At 37.6% G+C, this 12206-nt stretch overlaps 1 protein-coding gene across 1 annotated transcript; it reads left to right on the plus strand.

The window, feature by feature from the left end:
* The first annotated feature begins 259 nt into the window (after positions 1-259).
* LOC102804729 (von Willebrand factor-like) lies at positions 260-11708 on the plus strand. Its single transcript, XM_006824941.3, has 5 exons — positions 260-349; positions 1688-1927; positions 10227-10468; positions 10751-11043; positions 11487-11708. Exons 1-5 carry the CDS (start codon positions 289-291, stop codon positions 11494-11496), a joined length of 846 nt encoding a protein of 281 aa, XP_006825004.2. The 5' UTR covers positions 260-288; the 3' UTR covers positions 11497-11708.
* Positions 11709-12206: the final 498 nt, after the last annotated feature.

A 12206-nucleotide genomic window follows, 5' to 3' on the forward strand; every position in this document is an offset into this window, starting at 1 on the left:
CAATTTGTTCCAGGAAGATCTGTTCTGTGTCTGTTCTACCTCACCATTATAATTCATCTTAACGTATTCCACCGCCAGCTCATTTCTGTTTTTAATCATCTTCTTTTTCGTATTCCTCATTTGCTTAAGGAATTGTCATGACAAAGCTTTATTATAGAGTAGGTAATGGAAGTATGAGTAACCTGTACCCCCTATCTACGACAATAATGGAATCATCGAATTGTTCAAATAGACTGTACGGAGCACATGTGCCACATTACCACTTTTGAAACTAAGAAGTGCTGGAAAATGATGCACATTGGTTCCATACTAACTATTTTCTGCGTTGTCAGTGTGGGTTATGCAGCAGGTAATATTATCAGTTTTAATCGGCATGCGACTTTTCGGTATAACGTTACATGTAGTAGATGTGTTGTACGTCCTATATTCTTCCATGATAAGAACTCGTATTATCTCTCGGTAAATCACGTTCAATTTACTGACAATGTTCGCTTACAGTTTTCAAGAATGAACGTTTTTTATTTCCTTCTTTTCGCGTTATCTATGATACTCATATGACGTATGTTTATTGGAACATAGTTGATGCATACCTCTGCTATCGGGCTAATATTTTAATACTTGCTGTCCATTTCGCATGATCATTGTGTGTCCGGTTTCATGCAGAAAGCTGGGATCGCCGGCACGCAGTCATAATATTATTGTGTCTATTTTTGAAGATATGATTCTTATAGATGCACTGCTTTGAATTCTGCTTTGAGGTTACTTGAAATCAACAAAACGGTTTGATTAAGTTTGGTATTTTGGACGAAGTTATATTTCAGAAAAGCCAAAGCCCGTATAATTTTTTCACATCAACAATAGTTTGAAGTTCTTATCTTTACTGATCTGATCGTATACTGCCAAATTCATAGAACATGAGATGCGATTATGAAAAGAGTTTGAACATGTTGAGTTGAGAACTCCTCTATGTTTGATACAGTCATACATTTTATTTGAGTCACGTTTGCATAGGTAAATCTGGTTTGAATTCGTTTTGTTTCGTCCATCTATTAACTACAATTTGAACTAGCGTCGAACTAATCCGAACATACCCGTAGTGTGTTTTGCATTTGATATCTTGTTTCCAACGTACTGTCCAATCAGATTGCAGTAGCTGAAATTATTGTAACACTCGCGGTATTCACATACTTCGTTGGTTTATAGCTGATCATGTAAACTAAGTGTTTTAGGGTAATTTCAGTGACGAAAGAGTTATGACAGACCAGTTAAATTTCATTCCACAATTCATTTTTTTGGAAGCAAATACTACAAACTATTGTTGTATTAATAGTGCTTCTACGTGTTTGATCTTGAGACATTCAGAATAAAAAACTTGTCAATTCTTAAGTGCTTTAAATTCACTGCTCGTTTCTTTCATTCAGTACATTGCATGTCTATTGAAAAAAAATAACTAATTATTTAACTGTCGCTGTGGTAGATTCGGTCAACTCCATGAAATCGTTGCGCCTATATTGCGCCATTGACGTGTGCACCATCTCAATGTCAACACTCATTCTTAATAGTAAAACTATTATACACACGCTGTTCATGTATTATAATGTTTGTTGTGTGTGGATGATGTTTTTGTAGAGTAGGTGATTCATACACATCCTCAAATTAAATGTTTTACCCAATTTTATTCTAACAGACCCAGTTTTCACATTTGTCTGGAAAGACTGTGCTACCAATTTTCTCGAAGTTACAATTGATCCGTCAAGTTCAACTGGCTCCGTCAGATTTAATTTTGTCGATGTAACTACAAGTACAAAGGTGGCAACTGAAATTCAGGATTACGGAACTACTGTGGTTTACACTGTTCCGGATACTTTGGATAATTCTGTAGAAAACAAAGTTAATGGTCGTGGTTTTCGATTTGCACTTCCAAAATGTGAGTATGCATTTTCATAATATGTTTTAAAATATATGTTTACCCAGTTTAGTGAAAACATATGTGAGAGAGAGAAAAATAACGTAGAGTCATGAATTAATCGTTATGAAATATATAAATTCCCGTAAAGGATAAGTGTTTTTTTATGCATGTATTACATTGCTGTGATGACTAAATTTGTAATTTAAATATATAATATATCACTATGAAACATTTTTTTGTAAGTGCGAATTGCTATTGCTAGTGCATTTTCTGTTATGGACTATATGACAGGGCTGTGTGGCCATCTCCCTATCAAATGGCAATTTTAATGCGCTATCCTGGCGTCAACCAGGCCCGGTCGAACATAAGCTCCTGCGGACCTTAACCAAGGTTCTCCCAAAGTCGCATTCGTTAGTGAATGAATCACGGCCAGTGGAATTGGCCTTCCCATTAAGTCTGTGGCACACTAACTAAGGTCAGGATAGGGATCGATCCTTTGATGTTCAGCCTAAGGTAGTATTTGAACTTTTGATGCCTGCCAATTATCTACATTTTACTGAATGTCAAAATACTGGTCACAGAACATTTCATAATTCATATATTGATTTTCTAATTAGTATATATCTTGGTTTTAATTCTGACAGCAAATGAGTACAACCCCCAGCAGGCTGTATTTGTCTTCTTCAGAAATTGTAGATATGGTATATGTGAACAATACCTGGTCAGCAATTTTTGTTTAATTTAAGCATTTTAAATATTTCACTATTTGAACAGCATAACCTTCTGGTGAAAATAAAAAAAAATACACTTAAAGGAAAGAAAAATTTGTTGTTTTGTTTCTCATGTTTTATTTTACATTTTCAACAAATGTAGTACTCCTTCCAATTTTCTCCCAGTACTCATTTGAATCTCCAATAAAGGATTTATTTACTCAGCAGTCACATAACCTCATGAAGGTGCTACCTAACGTAACATCACTTTTCAATTATTCTGAATTGTGAGCCTTCATAGTATATATTTCCTTTAAATCAACTATTCCATGAAAATGAGTAATGTGAATTTTATTCCCCGAAAAAAACTACATTCTTGAATAAAACTTAGTAAGCAGTAATTGTGGCTTAGCTTGTAGCGAGTGCATATATGGAGTGAATTGTGCAATATCAAGTGGTATACCCAACTTCGGCGGGGGTTATTGCTATTATATTATACCAGTATATTGACAATTCGATAAAACTTGTAAAAAAAGAGTTTACTTTCATCTACTAAAAGATCATGATTATGGCCCTTGAACATGAATATTTATAAGAATAGTATGTAGTTGTACGCTGAATGCATACAAAAGCATAACAAAGGATGACCTTTCTGACCTTTTACTGACGCACAACGCGATTTGAAATACAGGGTCGTGTACAGTTTGGATCATTTAAACAACGGATTTTCCACGTTTTCATTCCGGTTTTTGTACAATTTGGACTGTAATTTGCCCATTGAAAGTACAGTTGTGAAATAAACCGGTTTTGTGACTCATCATACTACTTGTAACTGTGGATATTTGACGTTCAGCGGTACTTGGTTCGACCGAAATTTGAGACGCGGCGGGACGGGGTGTATCATGTACGGCGACCGGCACAGCGACCTCAGTTCCAACATCTGACCTGGATACCTTTGGTATAACCAAAGTTTTGTGACAGTATGACTGACAAGTTTTGTCGTTGTTCTGGGGTAAGTTTTATGGTGTAAGATCGGATTTTCGCATCGTTTTTGTGACACGTACATGATATGCCTTGTCTCAACCCCGGCCGAAAGACTTTGCACGCCGTCGCTCTAATACAGTGGTTGGTGTACACTCGGCACAAATCTGTAGCTTTCGAAATTACCTTCATCATTGTGGTGTCGGGCCCAATAAACACGCAGACAACAGGTTCGGTATACAAGCAAGGTTTACTTGTGTGTAATAACTCACAGAACTCCCAAAGATGGCAGCCCTGTCCCAGAATTCCATCTGTTGCTAAGCAACCCAACTGATGGCGGGAATATGGCCATGCAAAGTACGGTATATGTTTATACTATTAATGCTCAGACACAACATAATTCCCCCTCACGGAAAGGATGCATAATCCTAAGTATAAACATACAATGAATGAAAGAACGATATTAAAGTTCGATAAGAGTTTAAAATCTCAACCATGCAACAGTTTAAATCCTTTTAACTGCATTAACAAACTAATGTTCTATAGATACAGTTCTTATGCTTATGAAAGTACATAGTCTCTCAAATATGCTGGCATACGTGTTATTCGTACTGGACGACTTTCGCGTGTAGGTAAGCTATTAGCATTTGTAACTACTGGATGATGTTCTTGGTTTATCATTAAGTGTTCGTTAGGGAGTTCAGGTGGGAGTACAGATGAATCATGTCTATGCGAATGTACACATCTTCTGGCACTCCATGCTGTACCGTCGTCAAGTCTAAACGAAGACTTACCAAGCTTCTTAACAATGCGATGCGGCTCAGAAAATGTAGGGGAGAGCTTGTGGCTGCAATTTGGACGTTTAACTCTCACCAATCTCCTACATTCAGATTGCTGGATCTAGCGTGCTGTCGTTGATCTGTGTAAGACTTGATTCTGGTTTGACGTTGTTCTATTTCTGACTTCATAGCTGGAATGTCTATTTGTGCATTACCGACGCTGGTAGTAGGTGGTTTTAGTTTATCAAGTGGTAGACGCATTTGACGATTGAGCATAAGTTGTGAAGGTGACTTTTGAGTAAGAGCATGTGGTGTAGCTCTATAGTTCTGTAGTATTGTACGAACTGAATCTGCGAATGTCTTTCCCTCCGACAAGTTCGTTTTCAAACCCTCTTTCAGGCATTTATTGAATCGTTCCACCCCACCGTTGCTTTGGGGTTATATAATGATGTTAGATTATGTTTGATACCATGTGATTGTAGATAATTTTCAAACTCGTCTGAGGTAAACTGAGGTCCGTTGTCAGTAGTGATGACTTCTGGAAATCCCCATCGAGTGAAAAGTTCTTCAAGAATCTTAATAACTGCTGTAGATGTGACCATTCCTGTTGTTGCCACTTCAGGCCATTTGGAATGTAGGTCGTGTACTACAACTAAGAAACGTTGACTATGTGGTGCTATGGCTATCTCACCAAATATGTCCATTTGTATAGAGTTCTATGGTTCTGTCGGCCATGGCGTTGGTTGAAGTGGTGGTTGTTTTGGTCTAGCTGACTTGCCACTGTTAGCGCAAGGCTCACAATTGCGGACGTAATCTTCGATCTGAGAGTCCATACCTGGCCACCATACTGTTTCACGACATCGCTGTTTCATACGAACTATACCTGGATGTCCGTCATGGGCCATTCGTAGGACTCGTTCCTGCAGGGCTTCAGGAATAACTGCACGTGAACTACGGGCAATAGAGTATTCATTCCATACTGTAAGCTCATCGCGGAGGTTAGCGAATACTTTGAGATTTGGTGGCACACTTTTTGGCCAACCATTTTGAACATATGTGGCAACTCGTTGAAGCAGCGTATCATCACGAGACTGTGTTTGGAGTTCGCTAGCTGTGACTAACCCATCTAAGTTAATTTCAAGAATGTCGTTTTCAGTTTCTGTGTTGTCCGTAGTGTGTACAAGACGACTTAGCATATCTGCGACAAAGTTCTTACTACCTTGCATGTGCTCGACATCAAAGTTGTACTGCAAAAGACGATCAGTCCATCTATAGATACGTAGTGGTTTATGACCGGAGCCTACTGTTGACAGAATTGATTTGAGCGCTTCATGGTCAGTGCGTAGTGTATATTTCCTACCGTAGAGTACAATATGCCAATGTTCTGAAGCATACACACACGCTAAAGCTTCACGTTCGCTTGTTGAGTATTTACGCTCGGTTGGAGACAATGTCCGAGAAGTGAATGCAACTGGCTTCTCTTCATCATTAACTATTTGCGACAAAACTGCTCCGATTGCATATCCCGAAGCATCTGTAGTAACATATGTTTTAGCATCAGGGTTGAAGTGTGCGAGAATCGGTGGTGTCGAAATCTGGTTCTTGAGTTTGTCGAATGCGCACTGCTGATCCTTAGTCCACTCCCATGGCTCATCTTTTCGTAACAGTTTACGTAGGGGTTCAGCTATGTCTGCGTAATATGGTACAAACTTTAAATAGAAGTTTGTCGTACCAAGAAATGATTGCAATTCCTTGACATTGGCAGGCTCGGGGAGATCCATAATTGCTTTCGTATTGGACTGTAATGGTAACACACCAGACGCGGATACTCTGTAGCCAACAAAATCAATCTCATGTTTCGAAAACTCACACTTATCTCTATTGAGTGTTAAATTGTACTTTCTCAGTTTGTTTAGCACTGTGTTAAGACGCTGGTCATGTTCTGCTTGGTTTGCACCATGGATTGCAACATCGTCAATCAGGTGTACAGCTCCCTCACAGTCGCTAAGAACAGAAGCAAGTATCTTTTGGAAGGCGCTTGGTGCTGATGAAAGTCCATATGGCATGCGCTTATACTGGAAGACGCCCTCATGTGTTATGAATGCTGTGAGGTTTCGACTGTCTTCCGCAAGTGGTACTTGTAGGTAGCTGCGACGCAAATCCAATTTCGTGAATACTCTGGATCCATGAAATTCGGAGGTGAGTTCACCAAGGTCAGGTAGGGGATACTTATCAGGTATAATTGCTTTGTTTACATCTCGCAAGTCTACACAAAGTCTAATATCACCTGTCTTTCTTCGTGCAACGACTAAATTTGAAATCCACGGAGAATTATCAATGCGTTCAAAAATGTCCAAATTCTCAAGACGACTCAATTCCTTTGAAACTTCCTCGCGTACTGTTAGCGGTAATCGTCGAAGTTTCTGTGACACTGGGGAAATGCTTGGATCAACCCGTGGTCGGTGCGCAAAAGTAGTAATTTTCCCAAATCCAGAAAATAATTCAGGAAAGTTGTCAACAGCATCCACTGAGTTGACAATTGTACCATGTCTACTTATCTGAAATCCAAGTTGGTTGAATAAATCAATTCCCATGAGATTACTACCATTTTTTGTGACATAAAACTTAAAGTTCTGCACAGTCTGTTCATCATACTGCACTGGAAGACGTACTACACCAATAACCGGAATGTTACCTCCATTGTAGCTGGTTAACATTTGTCTAGTTGGTAGCAGTGGTATAGCTTTGAAGTGTTGTTTGTACAATTCCTCATTCAAGATGGAAACCTTAGCACCAAGGTCTAGTACTAGGTTGAGTCTAATCCCATTTATTGTCACAGCACAAGTTTTGAAACTATTGTCAATTGCGTTAACTTCAGAAACAGTATATATTAACACTTGTTCAATGTCTGAGTCCTTATTGGGTGTATCCACATGTTTAACCTTTGTAGTTGCAGAGCTTCTACACATTCGTGCAAAGTGACCAATTTTATGACAGTTTCTGCACTCTTGTCTGTTGACTGGGCAGTCTGAGTGACGTGTATCATGGTTATTGGAACCACAGTTGCGACAACCTGAAAGTTTATTTTGTGTGGCCCGATTTCTATTACGGTAGTTTTGAGTACGATTTCTGTTGTACTGTCTCTTGTTGATACCTTGTATTTTGGGTTTTTCTTCCAGTTTTACTTTTACTGGGTTTGGTTCGAGTGACATCGTGTCAGACGCAATCACATGTGAATCAGATAAAGCATTTTCAATTTGTTCAGCTAAAGTTGTGGCTTTATGCAAAGTTAACGTGTCTGGCTCCATTAGTAATCTTTCTCTAATACGTGGAGTATGCGTTTTCTCAATCAGCTGATCTCTGATCATTTCATCTGTGAGTGTACCAAAATTACATTTGGCAGCATGTTCGTTCAAAGTAGCAACATAACTCGATATTGACTCACCAGGACGCTGTCCGCGCTGACGAAATCGATGCCTTTCCAGGATAACGGATTTTCGAGGACTAAAGTGCGACTCGAGTTTATCCACAACATCCTTATACGTAGGGCAATCACCAAGAGACTGGAAGATTCGCTGTCCCTCGATCCCTAAACAATGTAGTAGTACTGCACGTTTTCTGCCGTCAGCAACGTCATCACTGTCTAGATTGGTGGCAGTCATATAAGTTTTAAACCCGGAATACCACCTCAGCCATGAAATCGCTGGTTCACCTGGACTAGCTAAGAAAGGTGTTGGTGGTGGGAGATGAAATTCAGCCATCCTCGTCGCCAAAATGTGGTGTCGGGCCCAATAAACACGCAGACAACAGGTTCGGTATACAAGCAAGGTTTACTTGTGTGTAATAACTCACAGAACTCCCAAAGATGGCAGCCCTGTCCCAGAATTCCATCTGTTGCTAAGCAACCCAACTGATGGCGGGAATATGGCCATGCAAAGTACGGTATATGTTTATACTATTAATGCTCAGACACAACAATCACCTCTGTAATTTATTTACCCATAGTGGAGAATTTCAATACCATACATCGTCGTCGAATCCTGCGTTGTCCCGTGTTTTTTGAAACAGATGGCAATTACCCGGGTGCACTGCAATTTTGTCAGCTGCCGCTACCGCTACCGGACACTGGTTGTTATTGGTGGCATACATTTTTGCCTGTGACTCATAGTTTTTTGCATTTTTATGTCATTAAATCCTTCAATTACATCCTGTACTTAAAGATCATGTTTTCTTTGTTGGAAGTTCGCAATCCATCCCAAAGTAACAACACTGAGAACACAGCGTTCTGGCGTTCGTGTAGGCACCTCACGGTGTTGAGGGACGGTGGTTTTAGGTTTGTGTGGCGAACGACAATCACCCAACGACCGACGCTCACAACTTGGACCCCACCAATAACAAAAAGCAATATTATAGTTATATAACTTTTCAGATGTTTTTAATTCAGTATTTTTTTCAATATTCTTCCAAAATTCAACGACTATATTTCCTTAAAAATCAAATAATACCGGTTTTATGTATTTCCGTATTAAATCTGTAGTCAATTCATGTTCCAGGGCCACTTGGTTTAGCCGTGCATTATCAACCAATATACCATGGATTGCATATGCAAATTTTGTGTTTGGACCAATCAAATCAATGGATTAACACCATCAATATACTGGTATCATATAATAATAGATAGATTTATTGTTAACCAATTGTATATAATTTGCATATTTGGCAAATGAATACACATTGATTACGAGGCTATGCAGAGTGGTAGTGAATTTTGATATTTACTCGAATATCATGCTTATCAATAGTTTATTTTTTCGTTCACTATTTTATTATGGAATATATGCTTTTTATTAATAGTAGTAATGATCAATACATCTTAGTATGTATTAACTCGTAATTGAAACACTACCATTTTTGTTGTTCTAAGGTAAATTAATTTGATTACCAGTATGTTTTTTTTGTATTTAAAACTCGTAGTTGAATATTTAAATCGTTATTAAATTTTAATAGTACGGCTTAATAAGGTAATATTTATTAATTCACTGTCAAAATCGTCGACAAATAGGCAATCATTTAATGGACTGTAAAAGGAGCAAAATCAACTGCATATGTGACCATAGTCTTTGTGTTATGGAATACATACATAAACCATATATTTGATCAACTCTTGTTTCAATTATTTGCATTTGAATGGCTCTTACTTTTCCATCATGTCATATCATCATTTTATTTGCACTACCGGACATGCTATTATTACAAAGAGGTATTTTTGATGAAAAATAAGATCACAGAGAGATAAAATGGTTCATTTGAAACAAGAATATCACTCAATGCTTCGTCAATTTGTATAATGTAATACATGGAATCAACTTGTTTCCCCCCCCCCCTATATTTACCACTTCTTCATAACACAAACATCAGGTTAATCCCACTTTTAATATTGCAATATGTGTTGATGCTCTTCGTGAACGTCCGAGAATTTAAAAACAAATAATCAAGGAACATAGTATGCTATGTTTTAAGGTAAGGTAAGGTGATAGCGGGGAGTTGTATTAGGCTGCGTTTAGTGACGATCTAGGGCTTTCTGAGATGTGATATATAATGCTGACATCCAATTGGTAGCTTTATTCATGGTTTTATCCACACCTTTTGTTGTAAATCATTAATAGTCGATGAGCTTCAAGTGAAGATAAAGCTTCCTATTATTAAAATAATTTAACTTATTACATACCCTAACTGTGGAAATTGCTCAAATGTTTTTACTGCCTATGCTATGGCCATTTTTTCTTACTAGCATGGCAACCACATCCATCTCCATAACTTGCATTATTAATTGATTTTTCACACAAGGTGGTGGTGGACAACACGAGCCACATATGACGACCTTTGACGGTTACAAGTTCAATTCCAATGGTTACTGTTCTTACACCTTGGTCAAAAGTTGCGATGAAACCATTTACCCTGACTTTGAAGTCACTGCTGATTTCAGAGGAAAAGACCACCCGTATGAACCTCCAACATTTATGGTTGCATTTAACGTAACCTCAAATGAGAAGGAACTGATCAGAATCAATGAAGACGACTCTATACTAGTAAGTTGAACAATGATTCTTCTATATAGTGTGCATACATGTTGATATTTATGTAGACAATACAATGCATTTCTTGCACAAATTCCTTCAACTATAATTGTAAACAAATGCTACGTGACAAGGATCACAATTCTTGCCTGTATGATGAAGTAGTTATTCAGATTCGCGCAGAATCACAGGGATTCCAGTATACTACAGCCAATTACATGACCAAATTCAGACTAACCATGTTATAATGTCAATTATTATTTAATAAACTCGTGAGTGATTGTATTCGTATAGATTGGAGGGAAACCGATGAACAACTCGTTGGCAATAATTGATAATAATATCGGCCATATAAAAAAGGAAAAAGGTACAATCACAGTCTATCTGAACCAACTTGGATTCACTCTTAATTGGAAGAGACGTGGACATCGGATGTCTATTACATTAAATGACAACAACCTACATGGGCATGTATGCGGACTTCTAGGAAATGCTGATGACAATCCAAAGAACGACTTTATAACACCAGATGGGCAAAGGACATTTGACTCTGAGGTTTTCAGTAATAGTTGGCAGATACCTGGCAGGTAGGATTTTACACTTTTTGTTGACTGTAATACTTCGTATATTATTTCTAGTTTGACCTGATTTATTTCAGTTATCATGCTAGGAAAGTAACCTGGAACATAATTACTAATTGTTAGAGATAATAATTATTTTTATGTGTAATTAAGAAACATTTATGGTGTTAAGGGAAACAGGAAGTTATAAATTAAAATACCAGTATAATGATATGAAGACAATCAAATATAACACGAAGAATTCCCCGTCTTCATAAATTTGTTCACACTCGACATGTTTTAGCATAAAGCAATACTTGTATGCACGTCACAGAACTACGGCGTGTAATTGACAGAAACAACAAACACATAGCGATGATATCTCATAATAACAACAATGTACTAACCATTGTGTCATATTGGATTAATTCACTGAATATCTATCTAATTGCTATTTTTTTCTTTTCCAGTTGCCCCTAGCTGGACAGTTCTTTATCCGTGACATACACGAAGAAATCCAGGTTATGACCATGACACATACTATTAAACAACTTTTCTTAAGTAGTCATAATAAACCATAAACTGTGATTAGGTTTCACTTTAGAATATCTATGTGGATATTGATTTTAACACAACTCAATGCTTAATACATGTTACATATTGTTGACATGCTAATAAACTTCATCAAAATACTCTGGTGTGATTATGTGAATCAATGAAATACCACAGGCAATTATGATTATTTGTATTATGAAATATATTCTGACCGTTATACACAAACAAGAATGTGGTAATGGCCATTTATTTATTCATACAACAATTGCCAAGCTGAATAATCAAACTAGTTTATCAATTTATATCATACCATAATTGTATTTATACACACTCGAATCAAAGCCGCCTATGGTACAGAGGCAAGGGTCAGCTAGTTATCAATATTACCAAGGTTGTTTCTCAAGTAGTCCGTTATATTCAAGAAATACAATAATTAGTATGGCGTTTCCGTTGACAGTTTTCGCACCACATGACTCTAATGCGAATCATAATATAATTGTTGCAACTCAGTACCGTCGATAACTGAAACAGGACAAAAAGTTACAATGACATTGTTTATGATACGTATAACTATAATGGAGACGATAAGCTATTCCTTTCGTCCGTCCTTTCATGTTTTCGCTCACATTTAGCCC

The sequence above is a fragment of the Saccoglossus kowalevskii genome, chromosome 4, assembly GCF_978046115.1.
Source record: "Saccoglossus kowalevskii chromosome 4, keSacKowa6.1, whole genome shotgun sequence".
Taxonomy (NCBI): domain Eukaryota; kingdom Metazoa; phylum Hemichordata; class Enteropneusta; family Harrimaniidae; genus Saccoglossus; species Saccoglossus kowalevskii.

Bases quoted from the DNA above. Each gene is read 5' to 3' on its own strand.
- LOC102804729 (XM_006824941.3), top strand. From the start codon at position 289: ATGATGCACATTGGTTCCATACTAACTATTTTCTGCGTTGTCAGTGTG. The intron at 1,928-10,226 runs GTGAGTATGCAT...TTTTCACACAAG, and splicing joins TCGATTTGCACTTCCAAAAT to GTGGTGGTGGACAACACGAG. The intron at 10,469-10,750 runs GTAAGTTGAACA...GTATTCGTATAG, and splicing joins ATGAAGACGACTCTATACTA to ATTGGAGGGAAACCGATGAA.